Genomic DNA, 17,172 nt, shown 5'->3' on the forward strand with positions numbered 1-17,172 from the left:
TAAGTGCTCAATAAATTCGATGGAATGCATGAATGACTACAAGGTAATCAGGTTGGACACAGTCCCTGTCCCACGTGGGACTCACAGTCTTAATTCCCATTTTGCATATGAGGAAACCGAGGCACAGAGAAGTGAAATGACTTGGTCCAGGTCACACAGCAGATATGTGGCAGAGCTGGGATTAGAACCCATGACCTATGACTCCCAAGTCCGTGCTCTTCCCTCTAGGCCACGATGCTTCTCACGTTTCATTGACTGTCTGTCACTACAGTTCTGTAGACAGTTTGTTCTGGGTCCTGATACAGTCTCCCTTAAGATGTGCTAGCCTTTTTGAATCAACTTTCTATTTCCAAGTCTATCATTTTGTCATTTGTGACTAGGTATAGCCACAGTTTTCCAATTGCCTGCCCATATCTGTGCATGTCTGTATATGTACGTGTTTATATTCTCAGTGTCCCACTTTCAAATAGTTCCTTGTTGAGCTCCTTCACTCTACCTTTTGCTCAAATGTTCCTGTACAACTTCAAGAACAGAGGAACCACTGTTCAAAAAACAAAACAAAACAAAAAGCCTACAAAGAAATCCAGTATACAGCACAATGATCTATGGGATGGAACAACTTCCTCACAGGAATACACTGAAAAGCTTTGGAATCTTTATTTGAAAATACAAAGGCTAAGATTTGACATGACAAGTTCTACAGATCATGGAGAGCAAGAACAGAGAACAATTGGTTGTTGCTCACCACACCCCACAAAAACCAGCATAAGGGGGAATTTAATTGAAGTCTGACAGAGGGTCACAACCAAAGGAAATCCTTTTTTTTTCTAAATACACAGACAGTAAACATATGGAATCCATTACCACAGGAAGTTGTGCAAGTGGAAAATTATGAGTCAAAAATTCACAGACCAGAAGATGATAGGGCCTATGGGGAAAGTTTGAGTGTATTAAAAAGATCAGAAGGGTCTAGAAGGATCAATTGACAAATGGCATTTGATGTCTTATTAGCTATAAAATTTAGAGTTTAGTTGGTACAGTCACAGCCGTAGGGATGAATAGCAATACTGTGAGCCTCATGTGGGACATGGACTGTGTCCAACCTGATTAACTTGTATCTGCGTTCAGCACAGTCCTTGGTCCTTTGGACTGACCTGGCAGGTTTGTCTCCTATTTTAGCATGCAGGAAGGTTCTCAGTGCAGTCGATTCAATAGCCATCCTGGAGATGGCCAAGAAAGTCAGATGTGAAACGGAAACTGTTCAAAAAGGAAAATCTCATCCAAACAAATGAAGACGCTTCCCTTGGCCCATAAAACTTATGCAGCAGTGTGTACCCGTCGTGTCTTCTTCGATGCCGTCGAGTCGTTTCCGATTCCTAGCGACTTTATGGTTCTTTTTCCATAGAGTTTTCTTGGTGAAAAATACGGAAGTGGTTTATTGTTGCCTTCTTCTGCGTGGTAAAAACTTAAGTCTCTGCCACTGTCTTCGTTTGACATTTTAATCATTTGATCATCCGCCTTTGATTCTTTCCCTTGCCGCTGCTGCCCAGCACAGGTGAATCAACTTTGTCCGATGCTTCTGCTTAGACCTTTCCATTATGGGTAACCCCAGTGAGAGTATCTCTCAATGGCATAACTCTAAGCTTCATTAGCGTATGCAAACTCTTCTGCCATGGTAAGGTATCGATTCATACATTCGGTAGTATTTATTGAGTGCTTACTGTGTGCAGAACACTGTATTAAGTGCTTGGAAAATACGATAAAGAGAGGCAATCCCTGCCCACAAAGCGCTCACAGTCTAGAGGCAGGCGATGATTCATAGGAGAGATACATATAGTGTAGCTGGATTCTGAACATTCACAAGTTCAGTGAACTTGCAGGTTAAGCCTCTCAATTTCTCCCTTTTGCAAAAGTAAGCATAATCCTGCACTAACAGGAGAATTCTGGGCCAAAGTGAAAGGTGTAAAAAGGACATAGTCTCTGGCACAAAACTGATTTTTCCCTTCACCCTTCACTTTAGACTGTGAGCCCCATATGGAACAGGGACTTTTTCCAACCTGATGAACTTGTATCTACCTCACAGCTCAAAGCTTGGCAAATAATGAGTGCCTAACAAATACCACTATTATCATTACCTTCAGAGTGTCAAAGGATTTTTCCGTATTCCAACTAGAAGCATGGACTGATTTAAGCCAGGCTATTGTGACTCGTTCTAACTCAACTGGCAGTGGAGACTTTGATTTTACATTGGGTTCGAATCCCAGCTCTGCCACTTGTCAGCTGTGTGACGGTGGGCAGGTCACTTAACTTCTCTGTGCATCAGTTGCCTCATCTGTCAAATGGGGATTAAGGCTGTGAGGGACACGAGGGACAACCTGATTACTCTGTATCTACCCCAGCACTTAGAACAGTGCTCTGCACATAGTAAGAACATAACAAATACCAACATTATTATGCATGTTAGGTCACTGTATACTAATAATTGTCCCAAATAGGACAGCTCAGTATCATTAGTTGCAGGAGTGCTTTTATTTGCTAAGTGGCACCTCCTACTCTTTAGCTACTGAGTGAGGTAATGTTGGATGGAATAAATTTTTCAAAGGATACTTAATGATGATTTTTGGTCAGAGCCACAAGAGCCTTATTTTTTTTCCGCTAGTCCACCTATCTAATGCTAATGCCAAGTAATTATCTCCACAAATTGACTGCTGTGTGATGTACGGAGTCATAACCTCAGTCATTTCTCTGGAGCAAAAGATTCTTCTCACTGGACAGCCTTCAGGTTTTTTTTCCCTTTAATATACAAAAGATAAAACTATCCCATTAGACAAAGGAACAACAACAGCTCAACTGAAAGATTCGCTCTGCTTCACGTGACGCTTCTGTGAAAGGTTTTTTGCATTCTTGATCTGCCACAAATATGCTGTTGGGGTGGAGATAACGTTTTGAATGTTTTAAAAGATAATTTTCTGTGCCTCTCCAACCAGATTTCAGTCCCAAGAACATTCCAGGGTGTTAGAGACGCTTACAAAAACAACATCTCCTCGAGATAATGGGTTTGCAAGTAAACTCTGGGTATAATTCTGGCGAGCCTTGACAGTTTCTCCATCTAATCTACCCTTCAATGTGCAAGAATAGTGGTTAAACAGAGAATTAATGCACAGCTTTTTGTGCTTAACAGATCCAGTCTAATTTACTCATGAGTCAAGCTGGTATGTTAGTTGTGTGTTACTGACTTATCTGGGATAATTTTGCTTCAATTCTGTTAGAAAAAAAACCAAAAACCCTTTTTTGACCTTTCATATGCCAACTGAAAATTTTGATTAGCAAATTTATCAATTTGTACAAATGAATGCATTGTCAATGTATGTTAGTATCCTTTAAGGAAATGTTCCAGAACACATGATTGATAAAATTATATTTAATTACAGTTACTGAAGCTATTTTCTCAACAGAGGAAAGATTATAACTTTTTTAATCACTGGTGTGGCCTTTCTTTTGCAGAGTAAGTTTTTTTAGTGCTTTAGCTGGTATTTTCCTCGTTCATTTTGAGCTTGAAAGTCCCTCGTGGGCATTACGATTGTTAACTTTAAATATTCTGTTTTAAGCATATAAAAGTATCTGGAATTGGAAAATGCAAATCTTTCTATGCTACTTGATAACAATCATATGAGAAATGCCAGAGTGCATGTTTTATTCCATAATGCTGCTTTTCAGTTGATAGGAAGCCCAATTTTGTCCTTCCCAATGCCGTTCAAATGACATGACATTATCCAAAGCAACACATGTCCTAGTCTGAGTAATTGCTTAGTGTTAAGATCTCCGGACACAGTTAAAGGCATTCTTTGGATTCAGACAAGGGCGATATATTTTGGATTTTTCCAAATGGAAAATTAATTGCCATACTTATAATTTAAGGTCAGTGCATACTTGAAAATGAAGCCCTTCAAGGTAATATGCCAGCCCAGGTTAATATAGCTGAGGAAAGAGTTCCTTGAAATGCTTTATATAGAAAGTTATTTTTTCAAAGCAACTATTTCAATCAATAGTAGCAGGAATAGTATTTATTAAATGTTTATTATGTGTGGACCACTGTACTAAGTGCCGAGAAAGAGTATGCACGTGGGAGTTAGTTATGAATGCTCTCCTTCGAGGGCTTCACAATCTATGAATATAGCTGGTGGGGAGGACTGGAGACAGACACATTGGAAGTAATGAAACAATAAACCATTAAAACAGCTTAATGGACAAGGACAAACGTGTACTACTCAAAATAAAAACAGCATGGCTTAGTGGGTATAGCACAGGCCTGGGAGTCAGAAAGGCCTGGGTTCTAATCCTAGTTGTTCCACTTGTCGGCTCTATGATCTTGGGCAAGTTACTTCAATTTCTGAGCCCCAGTTACCTCATCTGTAAAATGGGGATTAAGAGTGTGAGCCCCATGTGGGGCAGGGGCTGTATCCAACCTGATGAACTTGTATGAACTTAACATGTGCTTGGCACATACTAAGCAATTAACATGAACTATTATTACTATCATTATTATTAATAAACATAAAAGTCAGTAGGGAGCATTAGCTAAATGAGTGTATTTTTTCCTTGAGATTCAGGGTCCACAGTAATGGCTACACTAGCTTTCTGAAAAGCTTTTTGTTTGTTTGTTCTTATGGCATTAATTAAGCACTTACTATGTGCCAAGCACTATTCTAAGCATGGGGTAGATGCAAGCTAATCAGTCAGTCTGTCGGTTAGTCGTATATATTGAGTGCTAACTGTGTGCAAGGTACTGTACTAAGTCCTTGGGAAAGTACAATGCATGTCACCCCCCTCCACAAAAATCTCCAGTGGTTGCCTATCAACTTTTGTGTGAAGCCAAAACTCCTCACTCTTGGCTTCAAAGCTGTCCATCACCTGTGCCCCCTCTTACCTCACTTCCCTTCTCTCCTTGTCCAGCCCAGCCCGCACACTCCGCTCCTCTTCCCTAATCTCCTCAATGTGCCTCGTTCTCACCTGTTCCGCCGTCGACCCCTGGCCCACATCCTACCGCTGTCCTGGAGTGCCTTCCCTCCTCACAATCGCTAAACCAGCTCACTCCCCCCTTCAAAGCCCTGCTGAAAGCTCACCTCCTCCAGGAGGCCTTCCCAGACTTAGCCCCCATTTTCCTGTGCTCCTCCTCCCCTCCTAATTGCCCCTACTCCCTCCCTCTGCTCTACCCCCCTCCCCATCCCACAGCACTTGTTTATATATATGTATATATATATATACATATTTATTATTCTATTTATGTTATTAATGATGTGTATACATCTATAATTCTAATTATTTATTTTGATGCTATTGATGCCCATCTACTGGTTTGGTTTTGTTGTCTGCCTCCCCCCTTCTAGACCGTGAGCCCATTGTTGGGTAGGGATTTTCTCTATTTGTTGCCGAATTGCATTTTCCAAGTGCTTAGTACAGTGCTCTGTACACAGTAAGTGCTCAATAAGTATGATTGAATTAATGAATGAAGGTGTGCAGAACATTGTACTAAGTGCTTGCAAGGTGTATGAATAAACAGACATATTCCCTGCCCACAGGGAGCTTGCAAACAGCCCATGTCCCACATGGAGCTTACAGTTTTAATCTCCATTTTACTGGTGAGGTAACTAAGGTCCTGAGAAGAAAAGTGATTTACCCAAGGTCACACAGGAGACCAGTGGTGGATCAGGGATTCTGACTCCCAGGCCCGGGCTCTCTCCACTATACCATGCTGCTTCTCGGTGGTCTCAGGCTGCATGTGCCGTTCTCATTCCCACTGAAACTTGGAAAGCTGGGTGGGATGGGGTCACCTCAAATGTGCAGAGGGGAGCCGGGGCTGGCCATGGGTGGTGGGGAGGGAAACTATTTCTCTCGGCCACACTGGCCGATGCAGCTACATTATTGGGTAGTGGATAGAGCATGGGCCTGGTAGTCAGAAGGCCATGGGTTTTAGGCCTGGCTCCTCCACTTGTCTGCTGTGTGACCTTCAGCAAAGTGCTTTACTTCTCTGCGTCTCACTTATCCTTAAGATGGGGATTGAGGCTGTGAGTCCCACGTGGGACAGGGACATTGTCCTGCCTGATTTGCTTGTATCTACCCCAGTCTCAGAATTCATTCATTTATTCATTCAATCATATTTATTGAGCGCTTACTGTGTGCAGAGCACCAAACCAAGCGCTTGGAAAGTACAATTCAGCAACAGATAGAGAAAATCCCGACCTAACAACGGGCTCACAGTCTAGAAGGGGGAGACAGGCAACAAAACAAGTAGACAGGCATCAGTAGCATAGCGTTCAATCGTGTTTATTTAGCACTTACTGTGTGCAGAGCCCTGTACTAAGCACTTGGAAAGTACAATTCAGCAATAAGGAGAGACAATCCCTGCCCACAATGGGCTTATAGTCTAGTTCACTGCCTGGCATGTAGTAAGTGCTTAACAAATGCCATAATTATTATTATCAATGCTGAGAACAGTATTTGGCACATAGCACTCAAGTGTCACAATTATCATTATACTCTCCTAAGCACTTAGTTTAGTGCTCTGCATTAAGTAAGTGCTCAGTACATATGATTGATGAATTCATTGATTGATTTTGGATATGTTAAGTTTTAGGTGTCACCTATTTCAGTCTTCTCTCTGTCTCCACTATAGAGGTATTAAAACTTCGAGTTGTCATGGTCTTTGCTTTCTTGACATTCAAATGAAGGCCCATCTTTTTGCTCTGCCCCTTAACTTTTAATAGTAAGCCTTTCAAATCTTCATTTTCTGCTAGTAGGGTAATATCTTCAGCATAACAAAGGTTGTTTCTATTTCTTCTTCCAATCTTTACTCCCTGGTAGTCTCCATCCAATCTAGCTTTTCTCACTCGGCACAAAGGATGGACTCACGCAATAGACTGAGTAGGTTAACAATAGAGAACTCTAGTCTGGTCTTGGCTGGAAGACAGGTTATTGAAGCCTTTTATGTTATCATTATGGTAATTGAGTCAACCATATGGGCTGTTTGACTTTCTGAATGAACCTTTGGAGCCAGAAAATATATTTATATATATATATGACTCGTTCTTTTCTGTTATTTTAGCACCTACCGTGGCTCCTTCGGATGTTGGAGGAGGAGGTGGAAGCAATCGGGAATTGACCATCACATGGGTGGTAGGTACTGAAATTGATTAACTGCCTTTTAGACCACAGTGTGTTTACATAAGTTTGTCACAGTGACATTTGTTTCCTGAAACATAAATGAGTCAAATGGAAATATGCTTTGTGTAAGCCATCAAGTCCAGTGTTCTGTGCACATTAAACACTCAGGAAATACTATTGATTGATTGCCTGATCAACTTGTGAAAAAGACAGGTTCTTTGAATTTTCTACATGTCCTGTTAAGCATTGTCCGTATGTGTGAGGTGCTCCCTCATAGACCTTTTTTTTTGCATCAAAAAAGTAAATTTATAAAGATAATAAACACAATTATCAGACATAATTTAGTATGGTATTCTATTTAGCTGGTATTCTGATCACATTGCACATCCTCTTGGCTTGATTTGTACCAACAAGGAGACGTGATTGAGTTTACCTATACACAATATAAGGTTCAACAGAGGCAGCATGGTCTAATCGAAAGTGCACAGGCCTGGGAGACAGAGGACCTGGATTCTAATCCTGGCTCTGCCAATTGCTTGCTCTGTGACCTTGGAAAGTCACTCTGTTCCTCAGTTCTCCTGTTCTCCCTCCTACTTGGACTGTCAGCCCCATTGGGACAGAGACTGTGTCCAACCTAATTAATTTGTATCTACCCTAGTACTTAGAATAGTGTTTGACACCTAGTAAGGGCTTAACCTCTCAGGGTCGCACCTGGAGGGTTTCCAGTACCCTACCAGTCTCGGCTATGGGAGGGAGAGTTAAGCAGAGGAATACCCCTTCCATTTCTAGCTTGGCCAGTGGCTAGCAAGTGGAAGACAATCTGCTACAAGTCAAAACTCACCCATGCTGGGCAACAGCGGCATGGGAGAGAGTCAAGGGCAGAGACTCTAGTTTACTGTGCGGAAGGAGGTGATAGTAAACTACTTCCATAGTTTTACCAAGAAAACTCTATGGATCCACTACCAGAAAGATTGCAAATGGAGAGCGGGGCCTTCTGGGAGAGATGTGTCCGTGGTGTCGCTATGGGTCGGAAATGACTCGATGGCATAGCACAAGAAGGGCTTAACAAATACCCACTCCACCCCCACCAAAAAAACTCAAACAAACCAAAAAACAGGAAAGGAACTGGGTTTTTGCGGACAAGATCGATTTCCTTGAGGTCAGGAATCACATCTACTAACTCGATTGTATTGTACTTTCCCAAGGGCTTAGTACTGTACACTGTCCAGTGGGAAGCAGTATAACCTAATGGAAAGAACATGGGCTGGGGATTCAGAGGACCTATGTTCTAATCCCTGCTCCACCATCTGTCTGCTGTGTGACCTTGGACAAGTCACCTCACTTCCCTGTGCCTTAGTTATCTCATCTGTAAAATGGCATTCAGATGCTGAGCCCCCTGTGGGACGTGGACTGTGTCCAGTCAATCACTTGATCATATTTATTGAGCACGTACTGTATGCAGAGCACTGTAATAAGTGCTGGGGAGAAGTCAATCAACTTGTCATATTTATTGAATGCTTACTATGTGCAGGGCACTTTACTAAGAGCTTGGGAAAGTACAATAGAGCAGAATTAGCTGGCACATTCCCTGCCCATGACGACCTTACAGTCTAAAAGTCGAGCCTACAGTCTAGAAGAGAGTCTTGTCTTGTCTTAGCCTGTCAAGTCGTCTCCGACTCATAGACAGTCCATAGACACATCTCTCCCAGGACGCCCCACCTCCATCTACAATTGTTCTGGTAGTGGGTCCGTAGAGTTTTCTTGGTAAAAATATGGAAGTGGTTTGCCAGTGCCTCCTTCCACACAGTCGACTTGAATCTCCGCCCTCAACATTCTCCCGTGTCTCTGCTACCCAGCACAGGTGAGTTTTATGTCAGAGTGAGGATTCATCCAAAGCCAGAGAAAATTAAAATAATTCACAGATTTTTATTTCTGGCTGTTGATGTGGTCATCTTAATTTTTACTTTCTCTCCAGCCTTTGTCAAGAGAGTACCATTATGGCAGCAATTTTGGTTACGTGGTGGCTTTCAAGCCTTTTGGCGGAAAGGAATGGAAAAAAGTGACGGTTACTAACCCAGACGCCAGCCGGTACGTCCACAAAGATGAGACGATGTCTCCTTCCACGGAGTTCCAAGTGAAAGTGAAAGCGTTCAACAACAAAGGGGATGGTCCATTTAGCCTGACAGCAGTCATTTACTCTGCGCAGGATGGTAAGTCAGGACACCCTCCCGGGGTTTGGGTGAAGGTGGGACAGGACTGTAGAAAATCTACAACTTCTCTAATTGGAACCTTGGCCAAGTCTGAAGTTTGGGAAAACAGGTAAAGGAGAATGGACACTTCTTCGATTTTGTTCAGAAATGCCAAGTTTTTTATGGGGTTTTTAATGGGCTTTACGGCATCACAGCCTTTCATATAACAGTTTTCTTTGCCACTCCAGTCGTGGATCATCTTATAATAAAATAATAATAATAATGATATTTGTTAAGTGTTTACTATGTGCGGGGCACTGTACTAAGTGCTGTGGTGGTTACAAGCAAACCGGTTTGGTTGCAGTCCCTGTTCTGCATGGGGCTCAGAATCTCAAACCCCATTTTACAGATGAGGTAATTGAAGCCCAGAGAAGTGAAGTGATTGCCCAAGGTCACACAACAAACAAATGGCCAAGCTGGGATTAGAACTCATTCATTCATTCATTCATTCATTCATTCATTCAATAGTATTTATTGAGTGCTACTATGTGCAGAGCACTGTACTAAGCGCTTGGAATGTACAAATCAGCAACAGATAGAGACAGTCCCTGCCCTTTGACGGGCTTAAGGTCTAATCGGGGGAAACAGGCTGACAAGAACAATGGCAATAAATAGAGTCAAGGGGAAGAACATCTCCTAAAAACAATGGCAAATAAATAGAATCAGGGTGATGTACATCTCATTATACAAAATAAATAGGGTGATGAAGATATATACAGTTGAACGGACGAGTACAATGCTGAGGGGGTGAGACGGGAGAGGAGGAGGAGGAGAAGGAAAGGGGGGAGAAGAGGGTTTAGCTGTGGAGAGGTGAAGGGGGGGTAGAGGGAGTAGAGGGGGAAAAGGGGGGAGCTCAGTCTGGGAAGGCCTCTGGGAGGAGGTGAGCTTTAAGTAGGGATTTGAAGAGGGGAAGAGAATTAGATTGTCGGAGGTGAGGAGGGAGGGCGTTCCAGGACCGCGAGAGGACGTGGCCCAGGGGTCGACGACGGGATAGGCGAGACCGAGGGACAGTGAGGAGTGGGCAGCAGAGGAGCGGAGCATTTGGGGTGGGCAGTAGAAAGAGAGAAGGGAGGAGAGGTAGGAAGGGGCGAGGTGATGGAGAGCCTTGAACCCTAAAGTGAGGAGTTTTGTTTTGAGCGGAGGTCGATAAGCAACCACTCGAGGTTTTTAAGAAGGGGAGTGACATGCCCAGAGCATTTGTGCAGGAAGATGAGCCGGGCAGCGGAGTGAAGAATAGACCGGAGCAGGGCGAGAGAGGAGGAAGGGAGATCAGAGAGAAGGCTGACACAGTAGTCTAGCCGGGATATAACGAGAGCCTGTAGCAGTAAGGTAGCCATTTGGGTGGACAGGAAAGGCCAGATCTTGGCGATATTATAAAGGAGAGACCAGCAGGTCTTGGTAACTGATCGGATGTGTGGGGTGAATGAGAGACGAGTCAAAGATGACACCGAGGTTGCGGGCCTGAGAGACGGGAAGGATGGTCGTGCCATCCACGGTGATAGGGAAGTCTGAGAGAGGACCGGGCTCGGGAGGGAAGATGAGGAGCTCAGTTTTGGTCATGTTGAGTTTTAGGTGGCGGGCCGACATCCAGGTGGAGACGTCCTGGAGGCAGGAGGAGATGCGAGCCTGAAGGGAGGGGGAGCGGACGGGGCGGAGATGTAGATCTGTGTGTCATCTGCGTAGAGATGGTAGTCGAAGCCGTGAGAGTGAATGGGTTCACCAAGGGAGTGAGTGTAAAGGGAGAACAGAAGAGGGCCAAGAACTGACCCTTGAGGAACTCCAACAGTTAAATGATGAGAGGGGGAGGAGACGCCTGCGAAGGAGACTGAGAATGACCGTCCAGAGAGATAAGAGGAGAACCAGGAGAGGACGGAGTCCGTGAAGCCAAGGTGAGATAAGGTGTGGAGGAGAAGGGGATGACCTTCTGACTCCCAGGCCCGTGCTCTATCCGTTATGCTATGTTGCTTCCCAATCACCTTTGTGTGCATAGAAGTATGCTTGATGTTGACCTTTTAATCTTCTTCTATGCTGAGATGTCACCGTGATGACAGTGGATATTATGAAACCATATTCAGTCCCTCCACCCCACCACTTAGATTTTATCTTCTGACTTGGAAAGAGAGTGTCAGTCACTAAGAGTGGCTCAGTGGAAATAGCCTGGGCTTCGGAGTCAGGGGTCACGGGTTTGACTCCCTGCTCTGCCACTTGTCAGCTGTGTGACTATGGGCAAGTCACTTAACTTCTCTGTGCCTCAGTTCCCTCATCTGTAAAATGGGGATTAACTTTGAGCCTCACGTGGGACAACCTGATTACTCTGTATCTACCCCAGCGCTTAGAACAGTGCTCTGCACATAGTAAGCGCTCAAATACCAACATTACTAAGGAAAAAGAATTCCAGGGATTGACCATGAAAGAAAACTTTCCAGTTAGTGGGGGTTTTTTTTGTTTGTTTTATAGTTTTTGTTAAGCACTGACTACTTTCCAAATGCTGTACTAAGCACTGAGGTAGATACCAGTTAATCAGGTTGGACATAGTTCTTGTCCCACATGGGGCTCACAGTCTTAATCCCCATTTTACAGGTGAGGCAACTGAGGCACAGAGAAGTGAAGTGACTTGTCTGAATTCGCACGGCAGACAAGAGGAGGAACCAGAATTAGAATCCAGGTCCTTCTGACTCCCAGGCCCATATTTTATCCAATAGGCCTTGCTGCTGTTCCCTACCTATTCCTTAGTCCCAGCTTCACACATGTAATATAGATACCCAATTACCCAAAAACCTTGCAAGAATTCAACCTAAACCACTATATAAGTTGGTCTTAAGAGGGATTTACCTAAAGGACTTAGGAAGAGAAAAGTAATTATTTTCATGTATGTCCTCAACCCTTTCCTCCCCTAAATATAGTGAATATAAATATTGCCTAAATAAATTTCAAATCGAAATAAACTATCCACAATTATTGAAGGTCAGTTTAGCAATCATTATTCATTCATTCATTCAATAGTATTTATTGAGCACTTACTATGTGCAGAGCACTCTACTAAGTACTTAGAATGTACAAATCGGTAACAGATAGAGACAGTCCCTTCCCTTTGATGGGCTTACAGTCTAATTGGGGGAGACGGACAGACAAGAACAAGACAAGAACATTATCCTTTCTCATCAATGAACTGTAATGTAATTTATGAAATTTAGCAAGTAAATTATCCAATTACTACACATTTGCTTTTTCAAAGTATTGTGATTTGTTCAGATTTATAATGAGGCTTATTCAAACTTGTGGGATGTTCAAATTTCTCCAGGCTCTTTTTTGCAAGTTCAGAGAGTCAAGGCATTACAATGCAAAATTAAGTGAAAACCCATTTTAATTTTTCATTTTCCACTCCACTTACTGGAACTATTTCAAATTCTGCAACTTGTAGGATTACAACCTTTAAATGATACTCAATATACCTTCTGGGAAAAATGTTGAAAAATGAATATTTAGCAAATCCACCTAGAATTCAGCCTAATATAACAAATAATGAGCAATATAGAAAGAGTACTTGCTTCCAGACACTTAAGGCTGGACTCAGGGAATGGACATGGCAGTAGATGCCTTACTGAGACAGCTTTGCTAGCTAAAATGAAAACGAGGAATCCAGTTCTTTTCTGGTTAGCCAAAAGGCCCAATTCCAACCCACTGATGACGGCATATGGCAGGCAGGTGTCGCTTAGGGGGATTCGATCCATGACCTTGTCATTGCATTTTCACCGGGAGAATTGTTATAGATGACACCTGTGAGGATTACAATGGAGTTGGGGAAGGGAGTACTTGAAGACACTTGCTCAGTCATTCTCTGGGAGTAGTAATAATAATAACTGTGGTATTTTTTAAGTACCTATTATGTGCTAGTCATTGTACTAAGTCCCGAGGCAGATACGAGTAAATCGGGTTGGACACAGTCCCTGTCCAACGTGGAGCTCATGGTCCCAATCTTCATTTTTATGGTTGAGGTAACTGAGGCACAGAGAAGTGAAGTGACTTGCCGAAGGTCACACAGAAGACAAGTGGCAGATTAGAACCCATGATCTCTGGCTCCTGGTCCCGTGCTCGTCTACTGCTCCGGAAGAATCACCACCTATTCCCTGTTAGTCAGTCTGTCAGTCATGCTGAGAACTCTTTGGTGCAGTAGAGGCTCCTCTCCAATTGCAAATGTCTTTTATTGCTTTGCAATTAGATATTTCATTTTTGGGGTGACCTTTAGGTTCTCTTCTTTAAGGTTTGTCACCAAAACATAGCCATCAGTGATTAAGTATTAGCTGTATGGTTGTAATAAGTTTATATCAAAGGATTAACAAGTAATAAAAAGGGAAGGAACATGGAGAGAAAAGAGCACAGTGTGGGAAGTCCAAGTCCTGACTTCTAATATCTGCTGGGTGACATAGAGCAAGTCACTTAAATTGAAGTGCCTCAGTTACCTCATCTGTAAAATGGGGATTAAATCCTCTTCCCTCCAATTTAGACTGTGGGTCCCACGCAGGACAGAGACCATGTCCAACCTGATTATCCTGTATCCACCTCAGTACATAGAGCTGTGCTTGGCACAGGAAAGCAACCTGGTATAGTGGATAGAGACGGGCCTGGGAGCCAGAAGGTCATGGGTTCTAATCCTGGCTCTGCCACTTGTCAGCAGTAGGACCTTGGGCAAGTCACTTAACTTCTCTGGGCCTCAGTTGCATCATCTGTAAAATGGGGATGAAGACTGTGAACCCTACTTGTGGCAACCTGATTACCTTGCATCTATCCCAGCGCTTAGAACAATGCTTGGCACATAGTGCTTAACAAATACCAACATTATTATTATAGTAAGAGCTTAACGAGTACCATAAAAATAAACAAACAAACAAAAAAGTGAGTCTGGCCCATTGCCAGTATAGCATGGTCTGGGCTTCTCCACAGGCTTCAGGCCCGGGCCTGGAGCACTGGTTACATGGAAGAGGTTAACCTCCAGCAAAGGGGAGGTTAAGATCCCAGCCATAGATCAATAAATGCTTTTTTCCCCAAAGATTCATGAGTAAAATTATTATAAAGGAAAAGTTATTACCAAAAATGATGACAATGATAGTAATAATAACAAGAAGGGCATTTGTTAAGCAATTAGGTTATGTCAGACACTCTACTAAGTGTCGGTTGCAACTCCAAGATAATCACGTGGACACAGTCCCTGTCTCTCGGGGGGCTCACAGTCTAAGTAGGAGGGAGAATAGATATTTAATCCTCATTTTGCAAATGAGGAAACTGAAGCACAGGGATTTTAAGTGACTTTCCCAGGGTCACACAACAAGTGGTGAGGCAGACATTAGAACCCAAATCCTCCTAGTCCCAAGTCCATGCTCCTTAGACTAGTCAGTCACTCAAAAATATTTATCGAGCACTTACTGTGTGCAGAGCACTATACAGAGCACCGAGGAGTTCAAAGCAAAATTGAGAAGGAGGGTTACCTAGTGGAAACACCAAAGGCTGGGGAGACGGAGGACTTGGGCTCTAATTCTGGCCTGCCACTTTGCTATGTCACCTTAGACAAGTCACTTCACTCTGTGGTTTGGTTTCCTCATTTGTAAAATGGGAATTAAATCCTACTCCTTAGACAGTGAGCCCCATGTGGGACAGACACTGTGTCTGACTTTATAGAGTTGTATCTATCCCAGCGCTTAGAGCGGTGCTTTACACATATGGAGTGTTTAACAAATGCCATTAAAAAAACCCTCAGAAAATTAGAAGAGACAGTAGAGAATTAGAAGAACATTTTGCAAGAGATGAAAAGATTTCACCAATATATCAAACACAAGGAGCTAGCTTGCCAGGAAATCAGTGAGGCCAATTATCAGTTATGAGCTAGAAGTTCCATTCAGGTTTCCAAAGGATATAGCTGAGAAGATCAATGGTTTCTTTGTTTGGACTCTTTTGAGGACACTGTTGGATACCTTTCCACTCCTGCTGAATCTTAGTAATCATATTGTAGTTCCCCCCAGCTCGTAGTATAATGCCATGCCTAAAGTAAGCACTCAATTAAAAAAGTGAAAAACAAATTGTTTTTCATCTCAGGTCTGTAGAAATGGATCAAACAGTGACCATAGAGGATGGTTTAGACCAAATTGATAAAGTAGATGTAATGAAGTCACAGAGACCAAATAGCATCGACTCAAAAATTCTGAAAAAACCTGGGAAAGTTCCAGAACTGTGAGGAAGATTGTATAACATCATTACAAACAGCCATTGGAATAAAGGTGTGGCAGATTTTCAGTGCAACTCCCATCTACAAGGAGACTTCCACAGGTGATCCTTGGAATTGTAAATCTAATTTCAGTACCTGAAAAATTAGTGGAATCTATAATCAAGTTTAGGATCCGTGAGCTCCTAGAAAAGCACCATTTATTGGAATGGGTAACATGTAAGGAGAAGTCATGGCTCACTCACCTGCTGGAATTCTTTGACAGGTTCAGGAAGAAAGCACAAAGGATCAGCAGAGTGAGAAGAATATTCTTGGATTTTCAAAATGACCTTGACAAAAGCCCACTGAAAAGGTTTCTAAAAGATAGGAAATGATAGGAATGAAGGGTCATTTTTCATAGTAGCAGTACACTAGTAGTAGTGTATCATAGTGGATAACACAATAGTAAATCCTTAACAAATACTACAATTTTTATTGTTATTATTATTATTCCTTTCCATATCTGACAAACTACAGTTCCCCCCACCTTCAAAGCACTTCTGAAATCTGAAATGGCATCTTATTTCATGAAGCAGCATGACCTAGTGGAAAGAGCACAGACTGGGAGTCAGAGGACCTTGGTTCTAATCCCAGCTCTGCCATCAGCCTCTTGTGTGACCCTGGACAAATCACTTTACTTACTTGCCCAGTTTCCTTATCTGTAAAGTGGGGATTCAATATTTGGTCTTCTTATTAAGCAGTGAGTCCTATATGGGGAAGGAACTCTGTCCGATCTCTATATATTGTATCTACCCAGGAGTTAGGACAGTGCTTGGCACAAAATCAGAGTTCAACAAATATTGCAATTATTAAATAACAATCTTCCAAAAATGTATTTCCCAACTCCCAGGTCAGCACTTTCCCTCCACCTAAGTGTGTAAGTATTCACAGCCCCACATCACTCTATAGGGGCCCACAAACATGAAAATATTTAAAACTGAACAAACACATCTAAATAAATACACTGAAGAAATACATCTCTGCATGATTGCTAAGAGAGTAATACAGTCATAAATGGGAGGCAGAGAATAGTGGAGATTCCTCAGGGATTGTTGCTAGGGTTTGTTTACTTTAAATAAATGCCTCAGAACAGGAAGTGAATGGTTAAATGTACAAATTTATATATGAGACTAAGCTCTCCCAAGAGATGAAATACAATACAGATGGGAAAAACCAAAAGAAAGAGTTCATTTTATTAAGGTGAGTCAATCAAAGGTATTTATTGACTACTTACTGCATTCATTCATTCAATCGTATTTTTGAGCACTTACTGTGTGCAAAACACTGTAATAAGCACTTGGAATGTACAATCCAACAACAGAGACAATCCCTGCCCAACAACGGGCTCACAGTCTAAAAGGGGGAGGCAGACAACAAAACATAACAGAACAAAATGAAACAAGTAGTCTGGCGTCAGTATCATCAAGATAAATAGAATCATAGATATATACACCTCATTAATAAAATAGAGTAATAAGTAATATATATAAATATGCACAAGTGCTGTGG

General features: G+C 42.4%; 1 protein-coding gene and 1 non-coding gene across 6 annotated transcripts in view; both read left to right on the forward strand.

Annotated features, from left to right (window-relative positions):
- Nucleotides 1-17,172, forward strand: part of CNTN1 (contactin 1) — a 484,199-nt gene that overhangs the window by 398,349 nt on the left and 68,678 nt on the right. For all 5 annotated transcript variants that reach the window (XM_029058335.2, XM_029058336.2, XM_029058332.2 and 2 more), the window contains 2 exons: nucleotides 7,103-7,173; nucleotides 9,137-9,371. In XM_029058335.2, the coding sequence (XP_028914168.1) occupies nucleotides 7,103-7,173; nucleotides 9,137-9,371 (306 nt within the window). The remainder of the gene's footprint in view (nucleotides 1-7,102; nucleotides 7,174-9,136; nucleotides 9,372-17,172) is intronic.
- On the forward strand, nucleotides 7,855-7,992 carry LOC114809500. Its single transcript, XR_003757279.1, has one exon. It is a non-coding gene; the product is annotated as a small nucleolar RNA SNORA7 (small nucleolar RNA).

Source organism: Ornithorhynchus anatinus, chromosome 2 (genome assembly GCF_004115215.2).
Source record: "Ornithorhynchus anatinus isolate Pmale09 chromosome 2, mOrnAna1.pri.v4, whole genome shotgun sequence".
NCBI lineage: Eukaryota > Metazoa > Chordata > Mammalia > Monotremata > Ornithorhynchidae > Ornithorhynchus > Ornithorhynchus anatinus.